This window comes from Corella eumyota, chromosome 7 (assembly GCF_963082875.1).
Source record: "Corella eumyota chromosome 7, kaCorEumy4.1, whole genome shotgun sequence".
In the NCBI taxonomy this organism is placed as follows: Eukaryota; Metazoa; Chordata; class Ascidiacea; order Phlebobranchia; family Corellidae; genus Corella; species Corella eumyota.
In genome coordinates, this window is record NC_137496.1 from 7,315,198 (window position 1) to 7,342,787 (window position 27,590).

General features: G+C 26.6%; 2 protein-coding genes across 3 annotated transcripts; both read right to left on the bottom strand.

Moving 5' to 3' along the window:
• Positions 1 to 14,679: 14,679 nt before the first annotated feature.
• Positions 14,680 to 18,342, bottom strand: LOC145759787 (transmembrane protein 208-like). 2 transcript variants are annotated; one of them, XM_082573633.1, is made up of 6 exons: positions 18,250 to 18,342; positions 17,787 to 17,885; positions 16,490 to 16,549; positions 16,067 to 16,165; positions 15,626 to 15,710; positions 14,680 to 15,041 (listed from the first exon to the last, which is right to left on the bottom strand). In XM_082573633.1, the coding sequence occupies exons 1-6, from the start codon at positions 18,253 to 18,255 to the stop codon at positions 14,902 to 14,904; spliced, it is 489 nt and encodes a 162-aa protein (XP_082429759.1). In that variant the 5' UTR covers positions 18,256 to 18,342; the 3' UTR covers positions 14,680 to 14,901. The 2 variants fall into 2 exon arrangements, with proteins under 2 accessions (XP_082429759.1, XP_082429760.1); XM_082573634.1 differs by having other exon boundaries at positions 16,062 to 16,165.
• Positions 18,343 to 18,377: 35 nt separating this feature from the next.
• Positions 18,378 to 20,886, bottom strand: LOC145759722 (mediator of RNA polymerase II transcription subunit 17-like). The gene has a single exon (XM_082573570.1). The coding sequence runs from the start codon at positions 20,859 to 20,861 to the stop codon at positions 18,882 to 18,884; it is 1,980 nt and encodes a 659-aa protein (XP_082429696.1). The 5' UTR covers positions 20,862 to 20,886; the 3' UTR covers positions 18,378 to 18,881.
• Positions 20,887 to 27,590: the final 6,704 nt, after the last annotated feature.

The following is a 27,590-nucleotide window of genomic DNA, read 5'->3' on the forward strand; positions in this document are numbered from 1 at the left end:
TTTATCCAAACTAAGTAAAGCATTACATCAGCATGCCCCCATGGCAACTTATTGGCACTCAACACCGAAGACATTTTTGCCACCTTCACTATTTAAGGAAGGTTACGTTTTCGTGCGAAAAGTCGGTAAACGGCCTGCACTGCATCCTCTTTACACTGGGCCATACAAAATTATATCACGTGGTGCTAAGACTTTTAAAATAGAAATTGGCCAACGCAAAGAAACCATTTCAGTCGATCGGCTCAAACCAGCTTTCGTTGACATTACAAAACCAATTCCTCTTGCGGTTCCTCCTCAACGTGGACGACCACCGAAGGTTAACTTTCGAGCAATCAAAAGATCAACACCGAACAATATCAAAAAGCACGATTCCATCCTGCCAACCAGACGATCAACAAGACGAGTTGTACCACCTGTACGATTTGCACCGTAGCAGCGACATTTAATAGTTTTGGGGGGGAGTTGTGTAGCGGTGACTACTATGTAAACAAACAATTATAATGCCGCTTGCTTAAAGGCCTTAATAACGCTCCTATTTTAATCATGTAAATTGCTAGGGTCCAGACACGCGCTAATTACTGTTTGTATCTTCTTTCTCGCTATTTAAACTGTTGTTTTAATCGCAATAAAAACATTCTAAAAAGTGATACATACTGTTCGTTTATGATTCGCTTTAATATACTAAAATTAATTTTTGTAAAATTTTCCTAAAATTGATTTTTATTAAATAAACAAGCATTTACATATAATAAATAAACAAAATTCTTTTTCAAATATGTTTTTTAACTACTTATATTATAAAATACATTATATTAAATTGTGAATACTTAATGTCGAACTTTAATTTTAAATAAATAAACAATAATTAAAATATAATAAACAAACAAAAATTAAATTTTTTATTCATTTTTAAGTTACTGCTATCATGATATACAAATGGCAAAGATTTAAAAAATAAATAACAATCTTTAAAATTTATTAAATAAACACCTATTAATTAGTAATTAGTGATAAAAATCAAAATTTTAATTCATTTTTGAGTTACCAATATCATGATATACAAATGGCTAAGATTTTAAAAATTAATAACAACCTTTAAATTTTAATAAACAAACACTTATTAATTAGTAATTAGTGATTAATTAGTAATTAGTGACAAAAATTAAAATTTTAATTCATTATTGAGTTACTAATATCATGATATACAAATGGCCAAGATTTAAAAACTAAATAACAAACTTTACATTTTAATAAATAAACACCTATTAATTAGTAATTAGTGATAATTAAATGTTGTAAATAGGAGAATGAAAACACAATCTAATAATAAACAACATACTAAAATTTTAAAACTGTGAATGTTCACAAACAAAAGTTATTTTAACTCAAAATTTACAGCTTATAAGACACTGGAAAAGATTAATAATAATAATAACTAGATTTATTTGATAAATAAAATATGGTTCGAAATTATTTGATTATTTTTAACATAAATTTTTATAAATGAAAAAAGATATGCATAAACATTACTTAAGAATATTACAAATCTTCGTATAAACAAACAAGCATTTAAATACACTATACAAACAAAAACTAATATTTAACCCAGTTTTAAGTTGATAATATTAGGATATAAATTATAGTAAATTTTAAATTCCTAAAATTGATTTTTAATTTTTATTAAATAAACAAGCATTTAAATATGATAAATAAACAAAAATTATTTTTTAAATATGTTTTTTTAACTACCTATATTAAAAAATACATCACACCAAATTTTTATTGCTTAATATCGAACTTTAATTTTTAATGAATAAACCAGAATAAATAAATATAACAAACAAACAAGAATTATTTTTTAATTCATTTTCGAATTATAGATATTATAAGATATAACTGACCAAAATTTAAAAACCTAATAACAATCTTTAAATTTGAATAAACAAACACCTATTAATTAGTAATTAGTGACAAAAATTAAAATTTTAATTCATTTTTGAGTTACTAATATTATCATATACAAATGGCAAAGATTTAAAAAATAAATAACAATCTTTAAATTTTAATAAACAAACACCTATTAATTAGTAATTAGTGACAAAAATTAAAATTTTAATTCATTTTTGAGTTACTAATATTATGATATACAAATGGCCAAGATTTGATAAATTAATAACAATCTTTAAATTTTAATAAACAAACACCTATTAATTAGTAATTATGGCTAAAAATTAAAATTTTAATTCATTTTTGAGTTACTAATATTATGATATACAATTGACCAAGATTTGAAGAAAAAATAACGATCTTTAAATTTTAATAAATAAACAAGCACTTAGTAATTAGTAATAATTAAATTTTGAGAATAGGAGGATTGGAACACAATATTATTATAAACAACATACTAAAATTTCAGAACTTTATATAAACAAGATCAAAAGTTATTTTGAATCAAAGTTCGGATGAGTAAGAAAAATAAAAACTAGATTTATTTGATAAATAAAATATAGTTCGAATTCATTAGATTATTTTTATAATAAATCTCTATTAATAAATAAAGTTATGCATGAACATTACTTAATTATAAAATTTAACTGAATTAATAAATTAAATATTACGTATTCAAATTTTAAACTAAACATGTATTAAATTATTGGACTAAGGAAATTTTAGAACAAAATTATTTGAAATGTTTTAAAATATTAATCTTTAATTTTTTAATTAATTAACATGTAATTAAATATACTTAACAAACAAAAATTAATTCTTTAACCCAGTTTTAATGTGTTGATATCACAATATACATTAGACAAAGTTTTAAATGCCTAAAATTGATTTTAGATTTTTAATAAATAAACAAGCATTTAGATATAATAAACAAACAAAATTTATTTTTTAAATATGTATTTTAATTACTAATATTATAAAATACATTATACTAAAATTTAAATGCCTAATATTAAATTTTAATTTTCAATAAACAAACAAAAATTAAATTTTTAATCCATTTTCGAGTTATTAATATTATTATATATAACTGACCAAAATTAGAAAACCTAATAACGATCTCTAAATTCTAATAAACAAACACCTATTAATTACTAATTAATAATATTTAAATTATCAAAATAGAAGGGTTGAAACACAATATGATAATAAACAACATACTACAATTTTAAAAATTTATATACACAAAATTAAAAGTTATTCGATTTCAAAATTCGGATTAGTAACAATAAAAATATATATACGGGCAATAACAATATGTTTCGAAATCTAAGATTTCGAACCATAATAATACTGACAATAACAATATGTTTTGAAATCTAAGATTTCGAACCATAATTAACAAAAAAAATTTTTACTTATTTTTGGAGATGTTATGGTATGATATGCAAATAAGCAAAATTTGTAAGCTAAATATCAATATTTAATTTTAATTTAACAAACAAGTGCTAAAATATAATTTAAAAAAAATTAATTTTTATACACATTTTACTTTACCAATAAATATTACTTTAACACAGATAACGAACAAGACAATATTTCACAGCGAAAAAACGCTATTAAATAATTCAAGCGTAAGAAAACGTTAAACTCCCACTGGTCGAGTATTTTATAAACAAACAAAAAATAATTAAACAATAATTAAATAAAGTTAAATGATTTATTTTTATGATATTAATAAAATATTACACCACTGATCAAAATTTGAAAACCTAATAACAATCTTTGGATTTTAATGAACAAAAATCCAAATAAATTCAATAAATAAATATTCGTACAATAACAATATATTTCGAAATTTAAGATTTTAAGATTGCGATTTTAGCATAAATTAGTTTAATAATGGTTCTACATTAAATAATTAATAAAAGTAGAAATTAATTTGGTATCATCTTGCAAAATGGGTTAATTAGGTTGAAAATAAAAAAAAAACATTTTCAGTTATGAAATTATATTTTGTAAGTTGTTTTTATCAACTTAAAAAATTAAAAATATATTTTAATTGATTAAGTTAAACTTATCAACTTAAAAATATATTTTAATTAATTAAGTTAAAAAATTTTTAATTTGTGAAAAAAAACAGAAATTAGACCTTTTAGAATAATCATTTTGTTGATTATAAAAAAAAGTTTATTTAATAAAAACTATTGAATTAAAATATTCTTTGCAGCAACTAGAGGTTAATTCATCTCACTTGTTGTATTAAAATTGCTAAACTATTTTGATTTTAAAAAGATATTTAAATACTAAGTTATAATTTGTCAATTTTATAAATAAAAAAATATTAAATTCTTTTGTTCTTAAATTTTTGTCTTAAAAAAAAAACTTATTGAAAAAATTAAAAACTACAAATAGGTTCCTATGGCCTTCTTATTAATACCTTGAACCATTTATAGCAACTCCATGTCGCTTGTCTTCATTGAGGGCAACATAGTGGCATAATTGTAATTCTGCAAAGCAGTCACACATTTTTTAACTATAATGATAAAGTTTCTTAGCGCCTTTGGATTATTTCTTGGCACATATGCAAAATGGTGTGGTGTCCCATATTCGTTTTCCATGTAAATCCTGGCCTGAATCCTGGACACACCATACATTTGGCTTAGAAATTTTCACTTAAATTGTCCCTTACAACATCTTTTTTAGAATTCGAAAAGGATACATTTGACTCGACCTTCATTTGGTGGGTCATCTCTTTCGCAAAATCGAGCACATCTACCACACCCTTCTTAGAATTAAAAGCACATTTTATGCTACCTAAAGCATTTGACAACTTGTCTAAATACTTCCTTCAAGTGTACTGTAAACCTAGTTGTTTTTTGTTCATTACACTCCTCAACAATTCCTTGGTGAGCCTTATAAGCTTTTTTTGCCTTTTTCTGTAATTTTTAAACAGCTTTGTAACAGCAAATCCTAATCCTTTTTTATCAGTTTTGGACATCATACTTTCTGTCCAAGTATATAGTCCTTAAAGCCGAGTATATAGTTTCTCAATCACCTCAGGCCTTCAAAAAGCATTCAAACTCTTTTAGATCTTTTACAAGTTCTATAGGCTTCTTATAAACGAATGGGAGCTTATTATTTAACCTCTGCCTTCTGACAAACACCTTGGTTCCATTTAATAAACTCGCACCGTTTAAACTTAACCTGGGCATATTATTTTGAAATTTACTATCGTGGGACTTTTTATTTATTCCCTTGGCTTTTTGTTATAGCTTTATTCCAACGTATGCTTTATAAAATGCATTGAGTCTGTTATTTTTTTTGACTACCTACGCGTCAATTTTTGTTTTGTTTTGTTAATCATAAAAGCATTTGGCATAACAATTTATTAAGTACTAAACTGTTGCTATATTTACAAGAAAAAAGATTATGAAAATTTTATTTTTGGCAGACTGGTAAAAAATAATCGCACTTAATGAGTCTGTATGGCATTTATTTAAAATAAGAAAAGCAAAAGATTTTGTGAGAAACTATAAAGCGATATTTATTGAAAGTTTCTATATTAAATTAAATTGCAAAATAAGGCTTATGTAGTCTTCCTTGCAATCTTTTTGGTTAAAATAGCAATCACATTCAAAATACGATATTATGATTAATAAAATGTAACGAATTTAACTCAGTAAATTAATATTTTATAATGTTATTAATAATTGGACTAGATAACACTTAATTTTTACAATATATTTTAAAGCTTATATAATTTTCTTTTTAATTCGACACTTTGACTAATACTTTACTAACTATTGTATCTATGTTTTAATTACTTATATACATCTAGTATTGTCAACTTATATTTTTGTTTCAGTTATTGTTTATAATATTACTTTTGTTTTAGATAAAGTTATTATTAACAAAGAATAAAATTGGAAACAATGTAGCCAAGGCACTTAGCAAAGTTTTTGATAAATTCGAGGCCCTTAATGTTACTGATTGTGACATAACAGAAGAAGGTGGATTGGCAATTGCAAAAGGGTGTTTAAAATTAACTACACAAGTTTAATAGAAATACGAAGTTTAATTTTAGAATGTTTAAATTTTGTATTAAACATTCTAAAATTATTTATTTTTATTAAAAACCATAAAATTAAAAGATTAGCCACTGCTAGAGGTCAATTCGGTAACATCTTGCCAATTGTGTTACAGTTGAAAAACTTTTTAATTTGAAAATTATTTTTCAAAACTCACATGTATTAAAAATTCACATGTAAAAAAAAATCATTTTTATTTCTTTATTTTAAATTTTAATTCATTATTTTTTGAAAGCCTTAAAAAAACTAAATTGATCATTCTCTACATTTATTCAGCATTTAAAATAAATAGTGCACTGTAGGGGTCTTGTGGCTCTCTTACTGAGACTTTGGATATTTATAACAGCCCTAATCTGCTTGTAAGTATCTTGGGCTTCAAATAAGTGGTCTTATTTTATATATATAATAGGCTGGACTTTTTATAAAAAATATGGCCTTTTTCGAATACCCCTTACCCTAATTTTTTACCCAGGTATTTCCATAAATATCCCAAATAATTGTAAAATATCTCTTCTCTTCTTAACTAAGGTGCTTCATATAAACCATATGGTTTCAAATATACTCTACTTACTTTCCTGCTACTGAACAAATTTTTATTTTTACAATTTTATTACAAATATCCCAGATCTTAAAAAACACCTTAAGTTTTTTTTTCTACTTGTTTTTTTTATAAGTACCTTAAGCCCAAATAAACAGTTCTAATATTAGAATACCCTTGACTTCTAAAAACTCTGGGCCTATCATTTTTATCAAACTATCGCTGAACTTTTTGTTAATTTCTTGAAGCTTTTGTTTTATAAAAGTGCAGTGGCTTGCTTATAAATGCCGCTTTTTTAATCTTAGTTTCTTATAAACAACTTAATCCACTTATTTTATGATTTATATATGCTATATGCTTTATATAATACGTTGAGTTTATATAATATGTCTTATTTTTAGTAATCACGGTCAAATTTTTGTTTGTTTTCCGAAATCTAAAACCATTTGACATAAAAAGTTATCAAGCATTAAAATATAACTATGTTTGAAAAACTAAAACATAAAGATGGTCAAAATGCCATTCTTGGCTAACTGGCAATACTTCAGTAGATTAATTAGCCAATATTTACCTTTAAATCTTTTATTTTAAAAACTTTGTGCAAGTTGAACACATTCTAACTTAATTAAAAAAGAAACCCTGCGACCACACAATCTCTTTAAATTTTTATACTTACTTTAGCAATTATATATTTAACCGGCAGCGTGGTGTAGTGGTAAGAACACTTGCTACACCACTAATGAGGTCGTGGGTTCAATCCCCACTGCTCTCATGCTGTAGCGCCCTTGGGTAAGGCGCTATAAACGGTGTGAACTCCTGCTGAGCCAGCACTTAATCAGCAGTATAATTACCGGGCAATTATAATCTATATAATATCCCAAATTGCCACAGGCAATTCGAGACTGGGTCGGAGTAACTGATGCTACTCTATGTTTAAGTCGCGCATTTGACTTTCCCACATCGAGGATAAAGGTATATACAAAAAAAAATAAAATAAAATATCGAATAAAATTGCAATAACGATAAACATTCCCTTTCCTATAATTAGTATATAAAATATATTTTAAAAATAGAAATAAAACAAATGTAATATAAATAATTTTTACCCTTTTTATGTAATTTTTTTAAATCTTTAAAAAAAAAATTGGAAAATAATTTAAAAAATTTTCAAATAATGTTTGATTTTTTATACTTTAACAAATTAAAAAAAATTACCAAATTAGGAAAAAATAACCTAAAAAGTTTAAATATTTCAGATCAAATATTTGAATATAAACAGAAAACATCTTGGAGATAAATGTGCTGTTTCTTTCTCATTATGTTTGCACAACATCCACCATTTACTAGCATACGGTTGTCATTTTATTGAGGATGGGAAAAAACTATTAAGAGAAGCAAGTGAATTACTGCAAAATATGAAACTGTGAGTAATGTTTACTTTAAAAATTGTTTAAACATATTTACAAGTAAATATCTAAATATTTAATAACATTGTTCTAAAATTTTTTACTGACAAGTTTCTTAAGTCACCTATGAAACCGCATGTTTTATATAAATTAACTAATTTTTAATGTGTAAATGTAACTACCTAAATTTTTAATTTAAAATTTATTTTTTTAAATCTAAGAACGATTTAGTATTGTTTATTTAAAAAGAAAACATATTTAGATTGCTAATTAGTTGAAATATTAAATCGTTTAGTTTTTTTAAGCTTTTTGATGTTTTTATTTAGTGAGACTTAGTGAGGTTTCATCTCCTTTTCATTCAATTACCAACAAAGGTAATCAACTATGTTAACTTCAATTTTTTTAAATATATAACTTAATTAAATTAGGAAGCTGTTTAATATATTCATACAATGCAAGTTTGTTATTTTACCCACTAGTTACCTTAGCCTAAACTATTTGGCATATCGATATAAATATGCATAGAGAATACTTTAAAGGCTTCCAAAAAATTTGTTTTTAATTTTTTTAATTTGGTACAATTTTAATTATAATAAAAATACAAAAACCATTTTTTATTGTATTAAATGTAAAATTGTATAGGAATTTATCGGTAAAATTAGGTAATAATAGTATTTAAATGAATTATCGTCTTAAAACCTGTATTAAAAATCTTTAAATGACAAAATTAAAGTTAAACTTATAAAACTTGTTTCTTATATTTTTCTAGGTTGTGGCTGTAAAGTACTTACATCAATTTCTTTTCTTCTATTAACTGAAAAATAGGAGATGAAATTGGTTCTAAATATGTTATTGTCTTATCTTGATTAAGTTCGTTTAACCTTTACCTAAAGACATTTTAGCTTGGTTCCACTTAGGAATTTATTCCTGAGTTTTATATAGTGGAACAAAGTGTCAAAAACACAACAACATATTTTTTGTGTAACTCAATTATTTTCTCTTACGCTTATGTATAATTTTATATATATTTTAAGTTTTATTACTTTTAGATATAGCTTATTGTTTTGCATAATTGCGCACTAGTAACCAAAAAAGTTACTCAAAATATGGTAACTTAATAATCATTGTTTATATAAATTAAAAGAAATGTAAAAAAGTTATTAATAACTGTTATCGATAATATCTAATTAAATATTATTATCACTTATTTGTAAAAAATTAATCAACAAAGTTTTATTACCTAAAAATAAACCCATTTATTTATGTTATACAGTTTGGTGCCAACCTTTGTTTTTTTATGACATTTTTCTATAAACTAGTATCTTTGTATTGTTAATATGTTTAAGTTGCTTGTATTTATTTTGCAAAAAAAAATTTTTAACTCTATGCCAAATGTTTGTAGCCACCAATAAAAAACTTAAATTATTTGGCCAAAGTTAAGTTTATTTATCAACGCTTAATAGTGCCCACCTTTTTTTTTGTTGTATGGTCATATTTAACTGATGCTTTTTTGTCTTAATGATTCAGATGTGTTTTTGTGCTTCTGTTATAAGCCCACATTTGGTTTTTCCAAAGTAGATGTGTTTTGTTATCAAATATTTTTTTGCAAATCTTAATACCTTACCGCATGTCAAATATTTAACCACAAATAATAAAAGGTTTTATTTGTAGTTCAGGCACAGTTGTTGCAAAGATACATAAATTGTATTAAAGTGTAACATGCACTTATATCTGTATTTAGACTGTAATAATGTGTTAATCATAAAAAATTTTTTAAAGGTTTACTATTACAAAATAACTTTTTAGTCTTGATATAAACCTAAGCTACCTTACATTGTCAAAGAATATAGAGCTTTTTAATTATAACCTTTTTTAAAAAACATTTTTATTTAGTAACTTTTTGGTTAATACAATTTTGTCATATGTTTTGTATTTTTTGAAATGTAATAAAAAAATAGGTAACAAGCGTGTACCATAATGTGTATGGAATAAAGCTCATTATGGTTCGAAACATATTGTTATTGTCAGTATTATTTTATTTTAACTAATCATTGATGAGTAAAGGAAAATAATAAATAAGGACTTTGTGAAAAGAAAACATTCGTGTATGTTCATTTATTAAAGTGATAAAAAATAGTACCTGAAACAACTTGCATTCTTACACTTATAAAACAAATGATCGTAAACTATGATTTTTTTTCGAAAAAAGGCAACTATAATAAAAAAATTTAGTAAAAGTTTAACAAATGGTTTGCCAGTGTCAATAATCAATTTATCTTCAAAGATTTCGAACCATCATTTATTTGTCAAATAAACCTAATTCTATCTTTTTATTGCCAAAAACACATTTTAACATTGACTATAAGAACGACCCGTGGTTAAAACAACAACGCTGGTTCTACATTTACTCTGTCAAATCTGGGTTTAAATCAATAATTGGGTTCGCAGACTCCAACTTTAACTGGTTCCAAGGGATTTTCAACTGGTTCCATGGAATTGCCGGTTAAATGTTTTTAGATAATTATAATTTTAAGAATGGATATGGGAATTAGTTGGCAGATAAAATTCGTGAAAATAATACAGTGTCCAATAATACAGTGATTGACATGTTTACAGATCTTAAGATGGTGTTCTATAATGCCAGCATAACATTAGTTAAATCATTTAATTCACCAATTCATGTTTACAGTGACTGGTGACATATGGTGCGGCACAACCTACTGGTGCCACATTTTTATTGTTTAAAAGCCTAGCTAACGATGGTAAGGCAGTCGCTGTGGATCATAAACTGTTTTTGGACTTTATCGTAGGCTAAAAAAACGCCGGCGATGAACATTCCGACATAAATTATTTAACATTCCTACATAAACTAATTTATCAAATGGCAGATTCTTCATTACCTATTTACTCTACACATACAAAATGTCGTATTTGAACAATGTTTTAATGTTTTTACCTACTAAGAAAGGGGATTGTCTGAATCCGTGGAAAGAGTAAGAAAGGGGCATTGTCTGAATCCGTGGAAGAGTCAGATTGGTAAATGTTCAAAATGAAATATTTGATTGAAATACAAATATTTGCTGGCAAAAAAGGAGACATTCCGACTGTCACACGCTCTGTTGAAATGATGCACATGGCTGGTGAAGCTGTATAACATTACAGGTGAGGTGGTGTGATCATTTGGGTTATGCGTGGGTATGTTTTGAATGGTAAAAAGGTTAAAAGGACGGTAATATATATATACAGTCTTCAAAATAACTAAAAAAATGCTGTTTGTGGTGCGCAGGTAAACTATCCATTGCAAACATATTATGATAATTAAAATGCAAACCGAAGGGTAGGCAAATGTTAAGTTTTTTTATAATTATTAATTTAATTGTTTTTAATAATTACCTATTTGATACACTATGTTGTTATAGTGTTCAGCTTTGTTTAAAAAGTGTTCAACGTTCACTCATTCTAGGGCCCAACGTTCAATTGGGGATACCCCCCTCCCTCTTAGTGCGAACCCAATCAAATACAATTTATTTTATTAAAACACCATTTTCCAAACGTGTCAAAATGATGATAATACAGTTTGCAGCGTCATCTTTGTATAACAATTTTAATATGGGCGTGCAGCACAAAGGTAAGTCTTCGAACTAGTAAACCGATAGTCTGAAGTTCAAAACCTGTCGCATAAATACAAGTTATTGAACGTTGTAACATCGCCAAAATACAAATGTTTTTAAAAACTTTATATATATTTTTAATAAGTGTTTAAGTAAGATTAGTATCAAAGGCGTGTAGCTTTAGTGGTAAGACGCTGACCCAAACAAAGGGCTTTAGTTTAAAACCGAGTAAACCGTTTTAGATTACTGTCCCAAACTTCCTGAAAATAATTGCCAAGAAATTTTTGGGGTTATGTCGATCAGCTGATAATTCAACTCTGTAAGTTCGAGTAAAGGTGCATGCAATAAAGAAGCTATCAAGCAGCGAGAAAGAAAAGGGAAACAAAGCATAAAAGGGAGGGTTCAAGGACAAGAAGAAAAAGGGGTTAGAAAATATTTAAAAAAAACGGATTTTACGTTGATAATATATATATTGAAACACGAGATCTTGTGCATACCACTTTACGGTCGAGTGGTTAGATCGATTAAGTATTACTTACCTGTGGGTTCGAATCCTATCTTCAACGGGTTGTGTAACTCAGCAGTAAGTAGCTGATCTACCAATGACAAGGTATTTTTGTTCGAATCCTAAAAAATATATTTTTCATTAATTCGATAACTAAGATAAGGCTAATGACGTAATTAAGATAATAAGGGCAATTAAGAACTAGAAGGTGAGTAGTAACTTATTGCGACCAGTTTTAAAATTTTGTTCAAAGTATCACCAATGGCTGACTTACATTGATCTTTTTGCACCATACTTCCAAGTTCGTAGCCGAGTAGTTATGTTGAGCTTTTTATAGACTTGTAGTTGTCAGGTTCGAATCTAGGCAGAAATAAAGTTAGTTTATTAGTTAGACAGTTTAAAAAGTTAATTTAGAAATACGTATGAAAAAAAAATTGTAAATCGTATTTTTAAAATCGCAAAATTTTTAAACTTTTAAAAAAAATGGCCAAATATCGGCATTTTTGACATTTTTTCAAAAAATTCAATACTCTACGTCCTTAACCACTATGCTACGTGACAACATAAACCACGATGCCAAAATTGAATGTATGCTACAAAAATAGCTACGCCGATATAAAAAAACGTAAAATGGCAAATGCCGCAAATATAATTTAATAATAATCGAAAGGTCACGCGACCACTACAATTAATTTTGTTAATATTCACATTAATTGGTTTATTATTTTTTTTGCAAAATATTAACAGGTCGAAAGGTCATTATATTAACACGTCACGCACGCAGGTGTTCTCTATACGCAATATAAAATTTGCTAAATGAATCATTTATTTATTTAAGTAAATTGATTTATCTTCTATTACGCCAATACATAAAACTTAAAAAGTAAAAAAATAAGCCTATTTTTTGGATGATTTCTCTGTACTAAGGTCAGCGATATACATTTCTATAAGTTTAAAAAATTAATTACGGCAAGTTAAACATACAACACAACTGGTACAAATTATATATGATCAATAATTAAACATTTTTAAACAAATAAAAGAACATTGTTTAGATGAATTTAGTGAATTTTATTACATTTATTTAAAACTGATTTAAATATGTTTTAAAGATGGTTCGTTGTGCAACATTCTGTAAATATAAAAACAATTAGTAATAAAAACAAAAATAAAGGACATTTTTTTTAGTTTATAAAAGAGTATAAATTTTCATATTTATTTATATTAAATAAAATACAACTACCGCTATAAAGTAATATAAAGACATAAAGAAATTGCCAAAAACAGAACGTTGTATCACGTTGGGTCACGTGTTCACACCCCGCATTGGGTCACGTGTTCACATCTTGCGTTGGGTCACGTGTTCGTGCTTGTAGTTTGAGATCAAATTCGGCAACGTTGTTGAGAAAACAAAACTTTTAAGAACTTGAACCAAAAAAGTTTTGCATATATTAAATACTTTCATGTTCGATTAATATTTAAATAATCACATTAAATTCCAAAGCTTTTATTAAATATTTACGTAGTTTTATTTTAAATGTAAATAACAAAAAACTTACCTTAAATGTGCCAACTCCAAATCCATCACTTTCTTCATAGAATAACCGTAGCTCTATTAGCATCGTCCGTCAGGTTTATAAATGCAAAAGGCGGAATTTTTATTATCTTACCCTAATCTTTTTTGTGAATTCCGCCTTTTTCCGCATTCTTTTTAGTACTACTGGTTTAAATCGGCGGACGAAGCTAATAGATCTCCGAAAAGCCTTTCATCCTACTACTAACTATTAATAAGGTTGATCTTCTGGGTTTGGTGACAATGCCATAATATACTATAAAAACTTTGTGTAAACATTATTACTTTTGGCATGTTTTAAATCATTAAATTGATTTTGTCATTTTTTTCCGTCGCATTGATGTAATATTAATTGTACATCGTATTTATTATTCACTTTTATCAATGCGCGAAAAATCAAAAAAAAAACATTTGCAAAAAAATTAAGCAATAGTTCAGATAACTTGGATATATATTTGCTGTAACTCTGTATAATAAACTCATAAAACTGGTACAACTACAATAGGTAAAAAAACCTACCTATCCCAAACTATTCTTTTTTGAAATTTTCCATATAAAGCTATTGTAGTGCAAAGCCACGCCTTAAATGAAAAGGTCACGTGTGGAAAAATCCTGCACGGAAATTTGTAATCAACGTTTTCTTTTTACTTCTCAAGCCAACAGCTGTTGTTAAATATTTTATTTATTATAATTTATTCTTTTTTTTTCAATTTTTTACCGCAAGATGATGCACGAGAGCAGTTATTTTTCTTTATTTTAATTATTAATTTTTTTAACGCAAGATAATGCAAAAAAGGAGGTATTTTTCCATTTTTTTTAATTATTAATTTTTTCACCGCAAGATGATGCACGAACCAGGTATTTTTAAAGTTGTTAAATTTTTATTTTTTACCGCAAAACAATGCGCTAAAACCATTCCAGTTTCCATTTTTTATATTTTGACCATACTACATTGGGTTAATTAAACATTTTATGGTTTAAAACCTTTGTAAATTGAAAGCTTTTCAATGAAGGTTTTTTTTATTGCACATTTTCACAACTTATTTAAAAAAAGCAACGGATTTAATTTATATATTGTACCATTAAAATACATAGTTTAAATTAGGTAACATTTATATATTAACATAATTTGTCCTATAATCATTTAAATTACAATTTTATAGCAGTATTTATAAGAACTCCTTTACTGTAAAATCAATTCAACTAACAAAATAAATTAATAAAAATATCCTAAAACCAGAAAAAAAAGTTTAAAATTTTTGCTTTTTTTCCATTTTTTTCTTTTGCTTTTCGCTTAATTCTGGTGGCGCTTGAAAAATCCATGGGGCTATTATACTGACCCATAACTTGTAGCAAGCAACCCCAGGAACCTGAAATAAAAGTCAATATTTAGGGCATTGTACTTAAAGATGTGGATTAATTATTTAATGGTTGCATGATAAAGCATATATTTATAAGGTGGTTAGTGTGGTATGGAGATCATCGCATCGAACTACAGTCCGAAGGGTTTAGGTTTAAGCCACACCATTTGCCCAGATCACTTGCTACACTACATGAGGTTGTAAGTTTAAACTCCACTGCGCCCATCCTGTAGCACCCTTGAGTAAGGAGCTATAAATGGTATAAATGCCTGCTGAGCCAATACTAATCAGCAGTTTAATTGTTGGGCAAATATACTTAATAATATCCCAAACCGCCAAGGCAACTCAGATTAGGTCAGGGTAACTTATGTTACTCTATGTTTAGGTCGTGCAATCTACCTTCCCACATCGAGAATAAAAATATATTAAACAAAAACACGTAACAGGATTAGGTAAATAAAAAACAGCCACTTTAGAATATAGTTATAGTAGTGTAGGTTTTAGGCATTTTAGTAAAAATATTTTAAAACACTTTGGCCTTCTAATTTTTATGCAAAAAAAAATAAAAATAAACTGTATATTTGAATACATACCACAAGCCAAATAAGCCATAAATACATTGATATACAGCTTAGAACTTGACATACAGCTGTAATAATAAGAATATCTTTTGCATGTCTGAAATATAATATAAAACAATTTATATTGAAATTAAGAAAAACATTTTTTTTTATATATCTTTATCCTCAATGAGAAAAGGACGAATGTGCAACCTAAACATAAAGTAACAGTTACCCCGACCCAGTCTCGAGTTGCCTAAGGCAGTTTAGAATATTATAGATTATAATTGCCTGATAATTGAGCTGCTTATTAGGTGCTTGCTTAACAGGAATTCATATCGTTTATAGCGTCTTACTCAAAGGCAATACAGCATGAGAACACTAGAAATCTACCCAGGACCTCATGAAGTGTAGAAAGTGTTCTGACCACTATACCACACTGCTGAATTTGTTTAATTTTATTTCTTACTCTACCATTCCTGAATCCATATTTAAATCCAATCCACTATTGACCATTGAACTCATTAATTTCATACAAAGTGCATAAGTTACTGATGAAAAAATAAACATGCTCTGAAATTCAAAAAAACAAACATTTTTGTATTTATTTATTCTCGATTTGGAATGACCAATTTTCATGGCCAAAACATATAGTGAATTTGTTACCCTGACCCAGTCTTAGGTTGGCTTAAGTAGTTTTAAATATTATTATTTATATTTGCATAATAATTATTCTGCCTATTGTTTTTGAGCTTATCAGCGGTTTATACTCTTTACTACTCTATTTTAAAGGGCATTGCAGTCTGGAAGTGGTGGGCAAACCCAGGACATCCAGTAGTAAAGCCAAGTGTTTTAACAACTACACAACGCTGCCAGTGTTTTTAACAGTCTACTTACCATTTGACTCCACTGAAGATCATTATACTTCAATAAGATATGGAATAATATAACTGGTATCTGTTACAACAATAAAAAATAAGAGTAAGGTTTAATTTTTTTATATTTATTTAACCTTAATGTAGGAATGTTGACTTCACGACCTAAACATAGAAAAGTACCAGTGTCCCCAACCCAGCTTATCAGTTTGGGATATTAAAGATAATAATTGCCTTATAATTATGCTGCTGATTAAGTGTTGGCTTAGGTAGAGTTTAAAGTGCCTTTCACAGACAAAATAATATGAGAGTATTGGAGATCGAATCCTAGACCTCATTTAGTGAAGCCAAGTGTTTTGACCGCAACACAATTTATCTGGTTAAATAAAGATTATATAAATAAAGGTATATAACAAGCCTGGTGTGTATAAACTAAGGTGGGTGCCAAACTATGAATTAATTAACAAGGCAATTAACAAGGCGAAATTTGAGGTTAAATTTAACTTAAAAAAAAATTAACAAGGCAATTAACAAGGCGAAATTTGAGGTTAAATTTAACTTAAAAAAAAACATAGCGAACCTGTTACCTTCATTAAATTAAGCTTCCATTATTATTAGTCGTTATTTCTATATTTTTACAAGTAAACCATGCTAAGATAGGGATTTATACATTTGATATCTTTTATTGGGTTAACTGTTCGTAATTTTTTTGCCGTTTTTGGGTTTAATTGTTGTAATTTTTAAACAGTGTATCTAAATGCCAACTGGCCATCATCATTAATGTCAATATGCCAGATCTAGAAACTTCTTTTAATCTATTTAGTGTATATAAACTAAGGTGGGTACCAAACTGTTAATTACTAATTAATCAAGGTGAAAGTAAACCTACGATAGGGATATATTTGATATCTTTCATCGGGTTTAACTGTTTGAAATTTTTGGGTTTAAATGTTGTTTACTTTTAAAAGAATATGACATATATACAAATGGTCACAATTTTGTAATAAACCGGCAGCGTGGTGTAGTGGTAAGAACTCTTGCTACACCACTAATGAGGTCGTGGGTTCAATCCCCACTGATCTTATGCTGTAGCGCCCTTGAGTAAGGCGCTATAAACTCCTGCTGAGCCAGCACTTAATCAGCAGAATAATTATCGGGCAATTATAATCTCTATAATATCCTAAACTGCCACAGGCAACTCGAGACTGGGTCGGAGTAACTTATGTTACTCTATGTTTAAGTGGCGCATTCGACTTTTCCACATCGAGGATAAAGATATATACAACAAAAAAAACAAATGATCACAATTTTGTACTTACATTTGCAAAAATGATAACATATTTGTAAAAATTATAAGTTGTTTGATTTTCTTCTTTAATTTGTTTTGCTCCTTTAGTCCCTTGTTTACCTTTGGTTGGCTGTAAAATAATTAAAACAAATAATTACAGAACACTTTCTACACAACATGAGGTTCTAGGTTCGATCCCCGGTGATCTCATACTGTAGTGCCCTTAAGTAAGGCGCTAAAAACGGTATAAACTTCTCCTGAGTCAGCACCTAATCAGCAACTCAATTATCAGGTAATTATAATCTATATTATCTCAAACTGCCGCAGGCAACTCGAGACTGCAGTTGAGGTAACTGTTGTTAATCTATGTTTAGGTTGCGCATTCAACCTTCCCACATCTAGGATATATCTATATACAAAAAAAAATTTCGAAAATTTCGTGTTAAAAAATATTAACATTTCTACAAACTCAGAATTAGAATAAAAAAACTTACCGGCATTTTGATATAAAAGTCTTTGAGATAGCTATTTTATAAGTTCAAATTTCATTTAAAAATATATTTATTAAAAATTTGTATAAATATTCTGAAAGAGAAAGAAAAATTATAAAAATCCACTGCATTTCATTTTAGTAATAAAAAAATCTTGTAATTATGCTTTTTAAAAGGCAAATTGTACTAATTACACTAATTTTAATAATAGCACATTTAGCTTATTGCCTGCCTAACAAACTTTATTTTATTTGTTGTAATAAGATTGCTACTCACAACTAATACATTCATAAGATATTTTAGTCATGCACTACAAATGGCCGCTTTTTATGTCAATGGTATATATTTAAATTTAAATACACATACATACATATATATTTATATATTGCCCACTAAGCTTTATTATATATAGATTTGCACTATACTAAAGTTATTTAAAAGGTGATGAAAGGGTAATTTTTACAATGTGACTTTTTTGTTTTTTATGTTTTTCTGAATAGGTAAGGGTTGGGTTTAGGGTTTAATTTTGTAATACGTTCAGTATATATTCAATACAGACGATTCAGTTAATTTTATAGCTACCCCTTGTAAAAAACAACTAATTTTAACAGCATAAATTTTACTAAAAAATCTAATTATTTTTTTAAGCAAGTCAATAAAGTTTCCATTTTATTTACAAAATGTCTTCCCGGTACATCAGACCATGAAACCTCCCTCCATTTTCCTCCAAGAGATAAAAATTTATCGTTATCAGTCCATTGTTTATTTTCAAACGAGTTAATGTCATCACTTCTTGGATGCTGGACATTAATTTCATATTTAATATTGTTATTGCTGTCCAAACTGCAGCACACAGAAACATTTTTACTACCATTGGGTTCGGCGATTATTAAAGTCCCACGGATACGCAGGGTGTTATCGTTACCTACCCCACAATGCGGTGATAAATTCAACAAAGTCCATCCTAAGGTTTGAGCTAACGATTGTATGGTCAACAGCTGATGCATACAAATGCGAGACAAAAGATACTGGTAAATTTTCGATGATTCTATCGGAAGTGTTAACACTGTACCTTCTCGTTGTATCACTCTTATTTCATCGGGTTTTGCTGTTAGCAACATAACTGATTTATTACAGGATTCATATCCACTGTTCACAAGCATAACACGAACTGTAGTTTCGTACATGTTGGTGACAGTAGACCAGTGGGCTTGCACATCTGGGTCATTAAACTCTTTAGTTATTTTAAGAATAACTTTGTTCAAGCGTTGCTGCACCTCGTGATGTTTTGCCATTTTAATAAGCGGCTTGATAAACGAAATTTCACCCTGTTTTGTCGATTTTACTAAGTGTCTGGATGGACTACTTTGCACAGATGCCCGTCTTAGAAGGTTTGTTAAACCGAGTGCAGCATTTATAGGGTGTGGAGGTTCGATATTAAGACGTTTTGCATGGAATTTTAAAAGCAGTTGCATAAGGGCATGTTTTAAAGTGAATATCGATGACTTTTTAGTTGGAACACTCGCTGGATGTGAACTTTGACTATGTAAAAGTTTAATTTCAAGTTTTATGTCAGGAAAAATGTGTGTCAATATTGTGTTTTCGATGACAATAAACGGCGACTTTATTCCGTATGCTTTATGTTGTACAGCTTCTTTTGTTAGCCTTGCAAATAACTCTTTGCAAAACAAAACATTTTGAGCATTGCATAACTTTCTGTGCCAATTTGGCTCGCTGCTTGCAGTTTTTTTCGGAAAAAAGTCAAAATTGTTCATTTTGCATGATTTTAAGGTTTTTGAAGATATGTCGATAATAGAAACTGAAATGGTTGCAACTCCTTTTAAATCGGCACTAACGACAACCAGGAGAGGAGGCCGAAGAGAAGGAACCAGGGATATTATACTTTTTGTTGCTTCATCGTTGTCGGAATCTTCATCAACATCATCATCTAGAGATTTTTTAATAACTTCAAAGGCACTCGAGTGCCAAAAATCCGAACCCGCTGATCTATAACTTAAATCCCCCAAAATTTTATCCCCGACCCGTCTTACCCGCCATCGCTGTCGAAGTTTAAGTAATTGTGAATGAAATGTGTGCTGTGTGGATGCCTCAGATTTTGCCTTAGTCAGTCGCATAGCCCCATCAAGTAAAATCTTAGAAGCCGCATTTAGACAACGTTTTTTAGTTAACATTTTGAGTACGGGTTTAGTGGGAGTTTCTTGTTCATCATGGGCTAAATCAAACATTAAATATTGTCCAGTATCACCGACTTCTTTTGGTTGATTGACCAATTTATTTTGAGAAATTGACATCACATCAACTAACACGTTCATTTCGATAAGCGCTCTTTGCAAATGTGTCTGAATATTTTCCCACGGCCATTGTTTTTCATCCAACATTTCTTTAGCTTCTTCTTCTTCAGGCTGACTGGCTTTGTCATTGTCTTCTAAGAAATCAATCCGATTTGCTAACTCTGTTAAGCTTTGAGACATTGTTAGAGGTTGAATAAAAGTCTCTTGACCGCCGTAAGAAATTTCTTGAATCTTGTTTTCCGACGACGATTGCAGAGAGATTTTAACGCTGAGTGGATTCTCTTCCATCCTAATAGAATCCATTTTTAATCCTTTACTGGTGTATATATTTAAAATTTATACAACAACCTAATCTATTGAAAACATTAAATTTATTTTAAAAAAGTAAATAAACTTTTTTGGAATAATAATAACTTAAATGAAAATAATATTTCACTATATCGCAAAACTCAAATTTTCTATGCCAGTGAAAACTTTTACAATAGGTAACAAAAATTTAAACATCTTAACTAGTGATAGCTTTCTTAATTCTAGTAAAATTACGCCATTTTTTAAATAACTTGCGCAAAATATACCTGGCAAAACCCATGGGTTTAGCAATGTATATTTTCAATTTTAAACTAGGCATTAGATTGGCCAATTGAAACAGCATCTTGCACTTATCTTATTGGGTTTTTGGTAACCGTGCAGTGTAGCCATACTATAATCTAGTATAAAATCTGTAAGTAAACATTGAAATATATCAGAATTTATGGTATGTTTTAAATCTTTACATTCATTATGTTTTTTTTGCTTATGCATTAACTTAATGTATATTGTATTCCTTTTCTTACTTTTATCTGTTTATTGATGCGCGAAAAAACTTAAAAAAAGGGTATATTGAACAAACTGACAGAGTTGAAATTTAAAAAAGGTCTTTATAGTCAGATAGTGTGCTTTAACCACTACATCACGCCACCGGTTAACTCGAGAGTTTTTTTTTCATTTTATTATTTAATTTAAACTAAATTGTAAGTGCACACATTATTTCCGAACAGCAGTTGTTACTAAATATGTTTAAATTGGTGATATAACTCCAATGGGTTTAAGTTTTATTTTACATATTTTTTTAAATAGTATTTGATTTTTTATAATTTTTTTCTATATTTAGATGCATTTTTAATTTTATCGCTTTATTTAATAATGCTTTAAGGGTAGAGTCACTAAAGTCGAGCTAAACTCAAGTTAACGCTGATCGCGGATTAAACTCGGGTTAACTTTTTTTCGGAGTCACTAAAGTCGAGTTAACGCTAATCGGGTATTAAAATACCTCGACTTTAGTGACTCCACCCTAAGAGCACAAACGGTAAACAATTATTAGCTATATACCTTGGTTTACCAAGAAAAAAATTACCTAAATTTTATCTGCCTTTGCGTACAGGTTTTAAAATTTTTGTTTATTTACACAACACAAAAATATAAACTAGATTTATTTGATAAATAAAATATGGTTCGAAAATATTTGATTGTTTTTAACATAAATTTTTATAAATAAAAAAAGATATGCATAAACATTAACCAAGAATATTACAAACCTTTGATTTTTAATAAACAAACAAGCATTTATATATATAATACAAACAAAAACTAATATTTAACCCAGTTTTAAGTTGGTGATATTAGGATATAAATTATAGTAAATTTTAAATTCTTAAAATTGATTTTTATTAAATAAACAAGCATTTAAATATGATAAATAAACGATAATTATTTTTCTAATATGTTTTTCAATTACTTATATTATAAAATACATCATACCAAATTTTTAATGCTTAATGTCGAACTTTAATTTTTAATGAACAAACCAGCATTTAAATATAAAAAACAAACAAGAATTATTTTTTAATTTATTTTCGAATTATAAATATTATAAGATAAAACCGACAAAATTTAAAAACCTAATAACAATCTTTAAATTTAAATAAACAAACACCTATTAATTAGTAATTAGTGACAAAAATTAAATTCGTTTTTGAGTTACTAATATCATGATATACAATTGACAAAAATTTAAAAAATTAATAACAACCTTTAAATTTTAATAAACAAACACCTATTATTAAGTAATTAGTGATAAAATTTAAAATTTTAATTTATTTTTGAGTTACTAATATCATAATATACAATTGACCAAGATTTAAAAAATTAATAACAACCTTTAAATTTTAATAAACAAACACCTATTAATTAGTAATTAGTGATAATTAAATGTCGTAAATAGGAGGTTTGCGATTCGTTGGGATAATAACAAACATACTAAAAATTTAGAACTTTTAGTTTTAAAGAACAAAAGTTATCGTCTTTCAAAATTCTGACTAGAAAGAATAAAAACAATAATAATAACTAGATTTATTTGATAAATAAAATATGGTTCGAAATTGTTTGATTCTTTTTTATAAATATAATTTATTTAGTAGGTTTATTAATTAAATTATAAATTTAAATATGAACTTTTTTTATATTTAAACATAATTTTAACAAGCAAACACGCACTCATTGATATTGCAAATTTAAAAGCAAAATACCGATCTTAATTTTTTAGTAATCAAACAAGTATTAAAATATAATAATAACAAAACAATTAAAACAAAAATTTTACACATTTTTTACTTATATTTTAACATTTTACTTAAATTTTCAACCAATATTTTTATTTTAATGGACAGCGAAAAGGACGATTTTTGACGGCGACCAGAACGCTATTAAATTATTCAAGCGTTAAACTCACACTGATTCATTATTTTATAAAAAAACAAAAATAATGATTAAACGATATTTAGCTAGAGTTAAATCTTCATTTTAAATAGCAACATACAAAATAATAATACCAACAACATATTAAAATTTCAGCAAATTTAATCTTTAAATTTTAATAATAAAATATATTAATTAGTAATTAGTGATAATTAAATGTCGTTAATAGGAGGTTTGCGATTTGTTGGGATAATAACAAACATACTAAAAATTTAGAACTTTTAGTTTTAAAGAACAAAAGTTATCGTCTTTCAAAATTCGTCAAATAAGAATAAAAACAATAATAATAATAATAAATATAATGACAATAACAATATGTTTCGAAATCTAAGATTTCGAACCATAATAACTAGATTTATTTGATAAATAAAATATGGTTCGAAATCGTTTGATTCTTTTTTATAAATATAATTTATTTAGTAGGTTTATTAATTAAATTATAAATTCAAATATGAACTTTTTTATATTTAAACCTAATTTTAACAAACGAACACGCATTCATTGATATTGTAATAGAAAAGTAAACTAAATTTAAAAGCAAAATACCGATCTTAATTTTTTTAGTAATCAAACGAGTATTAAAATATAATAATAACAAAACAATTAAAAAAACAAAATTTACACATTTTTGACTTTAATAGACAGCGAAAAGGACGATTTTTGACGGCGACCAGAACGCTATTAAATTATTCAAGCGTTAAACTCACACTGATTCATTATTTTATAAAAAAAACAAAAATAGTGATTAAACGATATTTAGCTAGAGTTAAATCTTCATTTTAAATAGCAACATACAACATAATAATACCAACAACATATTAAAATTTCAGCAAATTTAATCCTTAAATTTTAATAATAAAATATATTAATTAGTAATTAGTGATAATTAAATGTCGTTAATAGGAGGTTTGCGATTCGTTGGGATAATAACAAACATACTAAAAATTTAGAACTTTTAGTTTTAAAGAACAAAAGTTATCGTCTTTCAAAATTCGTCAAATAAGAATAAAAACAATAATAACTAGATTTATTTGATAAATAAAATATGGTTCGAAATTGTTTGATTCTTTTTTATAAATATAATTTATTTAGTAGGTTTATTAATTAAATTATAAATTTAAATATGAACTTTTTTATATTTAAACCTAATTTTAACAAGCGAACACGCACTCATTGATATTGTAATATAAAAGTAAACTAAATTTAAAAGCAAAATACCGATCTTAATTTTTTAGTAATCAAACAAGTATTAAAATATAATAATAACAAAACAATTAAAACGAAAATTTTACACATTGTTTACTTATATTTTAACATTTTACTTAAATTTTCAACCAATATTTTTTACTTTAATGGACAGCGAAAAGGACGATTTTTGACGGCGACCAGAACGCTATTAAATTATTCAAGCGTTAAACTCAGACTGATTCGTTATTTTATAAAAAAACTAAAATAATGATTAAACGATATTTAGCTAGAGTTAAATCTTCATTTTAAATAGCAACATACAAAATAATAATACCAACAACATATTAAAATTTCAGCAAATTTAATCTTTAAATTTTAATAATAAAATATATTAATTAGTAATTAGTGACATTTAAATGTCGTTAATAGGAGGTTTGCGATTCGTTGGGATAATAACAAACATACTAAAAATTTAGAACTTTTAGTTTTAAAGAACAAAAGTTATCGTCTTTCAAAATTTGTCAAATAAGAATAAAAACAATAATAATAATAATAATAATAATAATAATAATAATAATAAATATAATGACAATAACAATATGTTTCGAAATCTAAGATTTCGAACCATAATAATAAATACTAGATTTATTTGATAAATAAAATATGGTTCGAAATCGTTTGATTCTTTTTTATAAATATAATTTATTTAGTAGGTTTATTAAATAAATTATGAATTTAAATATTAACTTTTTTAAATTTAAACCTAATTTTAACAAACGAACACGCATTCATTGATATTGTAATATAAAAGTAAACTAAATTTAAAAGCAAAATACCGTTCTTAATTTTTGGTAATCAAACGAGTATTAAAATATAATAATAACAAAACAATTAAAAAAAAAATTTTACACATTTTCTACTTATACTTTAACATTTTACTTAAATTTTCAACCAATATATTTTACTTTAATGGACAGCGAAAAGGACGATTTTTGACGGCGACCAGAACGCTATTAAATTATTCAAGCGTTAAACTCACACTGATTCGTTATTTTATAAAAAAACTAAAATAATGATTGATTAAATGATATTTAGCTAGAGTTAAATCTTCATTTTAAATAGCAACATACAAAATAATAATACCAACAATATATTAAAATTTCAGAAAATTTAATCTTTAAATTTTAATAATAAAATATATTAATTAGTAATTAGTGACATTTAAATGTCGTAAATAGGAGGTTTGCGATTCGTTGGGATAATAACAAACATACTAAAAATTTAGAACTTTTACTTTTAAAGAACAAAAGTTATCGTCTTTCAAAATTTGTCAAATAAGAATAAAAACAATAATAAATATAATGACAATAACAATATGTTTCGAAATCTAAGATTTCGAACCATAATAATAAATACTAGATTTATTTGATAAATAAAATATGGTTCGAAATCGTTTGATTCTTTTTTATAAATATAATTTATTTAGTAGGTTTATTAAATAAATTATAAATTTAAATATGAACTTTTTTAAATTTAAACCTAATTTTAACAAACGAACACGCACTCATTGATATTGTAATATAAAAGTAAACTAAATTTAAAAGCAAAATACCGTTCTTAATTTTTGGTAATCAAACGAGTATTAAAATATAATAATAACAAAACAATTAAAAAAAAAATTTTACACATTTTTGACTTATACTTTAACATTTTACTTAAATTTTCAACCAATATATTTTACTTTAATGGACAGCGAAAAGGACGATTTCTGACGGCGACCAGAACGCTATTAAATTATTCAAGCGTTAAACTCACACTGATTCGTTATTTTATAAAAAACTAAAATAATGATTAAATGATATTTAGCTAGAGTTAAATCTTCATTTTAAATAGCAACATACAAAATAATAATACCAACAACATATTAAAATTTCAGAAAATTTAATCTTTAAATTTTAATAATAAAATATATTAATTAGTAATTAGTGACATTTAAATGTTGTAAATAGGAGGTTTGCGATTCGTTGGGATAATAACAAACATACTAAAAATTTAGAACTTTTACTTTTAAAGAACAAAAGTTATCGTCTTTCAAAATTTGTCAAATAAGAATAAAAACAATAATAAATATAATGACAATAACAATATGTTTCGAAATCTAAGATTTCGAACCATAATAAATACACTGACAATAACAATATGTTTCGAAATCTAAGATTTCGAACCATAATAAGCCTAAAATATCGTTTTTTTAATGTATGAGTTTTGTTTAAGCCGCTAAATAAGTAGTGCATTTTTTCGCATATTGCTACGGCCCTTCAGCGATTTGGCCCCAAAATTAGGAAGTGGAATGCAGGCGAGCATGTTATTTTTAGTTGACTAATTTACCTACGGGCATAAAATTTATGTTTTATCATAAAACATCGCGTATCAGGACGTTTATTTAATAATGTAATATTGTTTCAAAAATAGCTACAAGGTTATTTAAATAATTTAAATTTTATTTAAGCTGAATAGCGAAATTTAGCGATGGAAAATGATGTAATAAGGATATTATTGTTATATGCGGGCTAAAAAATAAATCAAATTATAAACGAGAGTTATTTTTAAGAATCATGCTACAATAACTGTGCTAGAAACTGAACCGATAAAAGAAAATCGCAAAAGTAATGTTGATGCTAAAATTAACAATTCGAATGACCTTTTATATGGCTTAACCGATGTACCGCCCTGGTATTTATGTGTTGTATTTGGCTTACAGGTATTTTGATATTACTTAACTGTACAATTAAAGTTTTACTGTTTAAATTATTTTAATCAGGTTGATTTTAAAATATAAACATTGTCATTTTTTTCAACCAATTTTAAAATATTTTAATTTTTATTACCCGATAATTAAACTACAACTAGACTTTAGGGTTGGCAAAAGTTAGTACTGTGCCGTTCAAGGGTGCTCAATCATGGATACAGAGGAAATCAAACCCAGACAGATTCCATGGATAGAAACAAAGTATTCCAAACATTAGGCCAAGGCACTGTTGTAACTAAGAT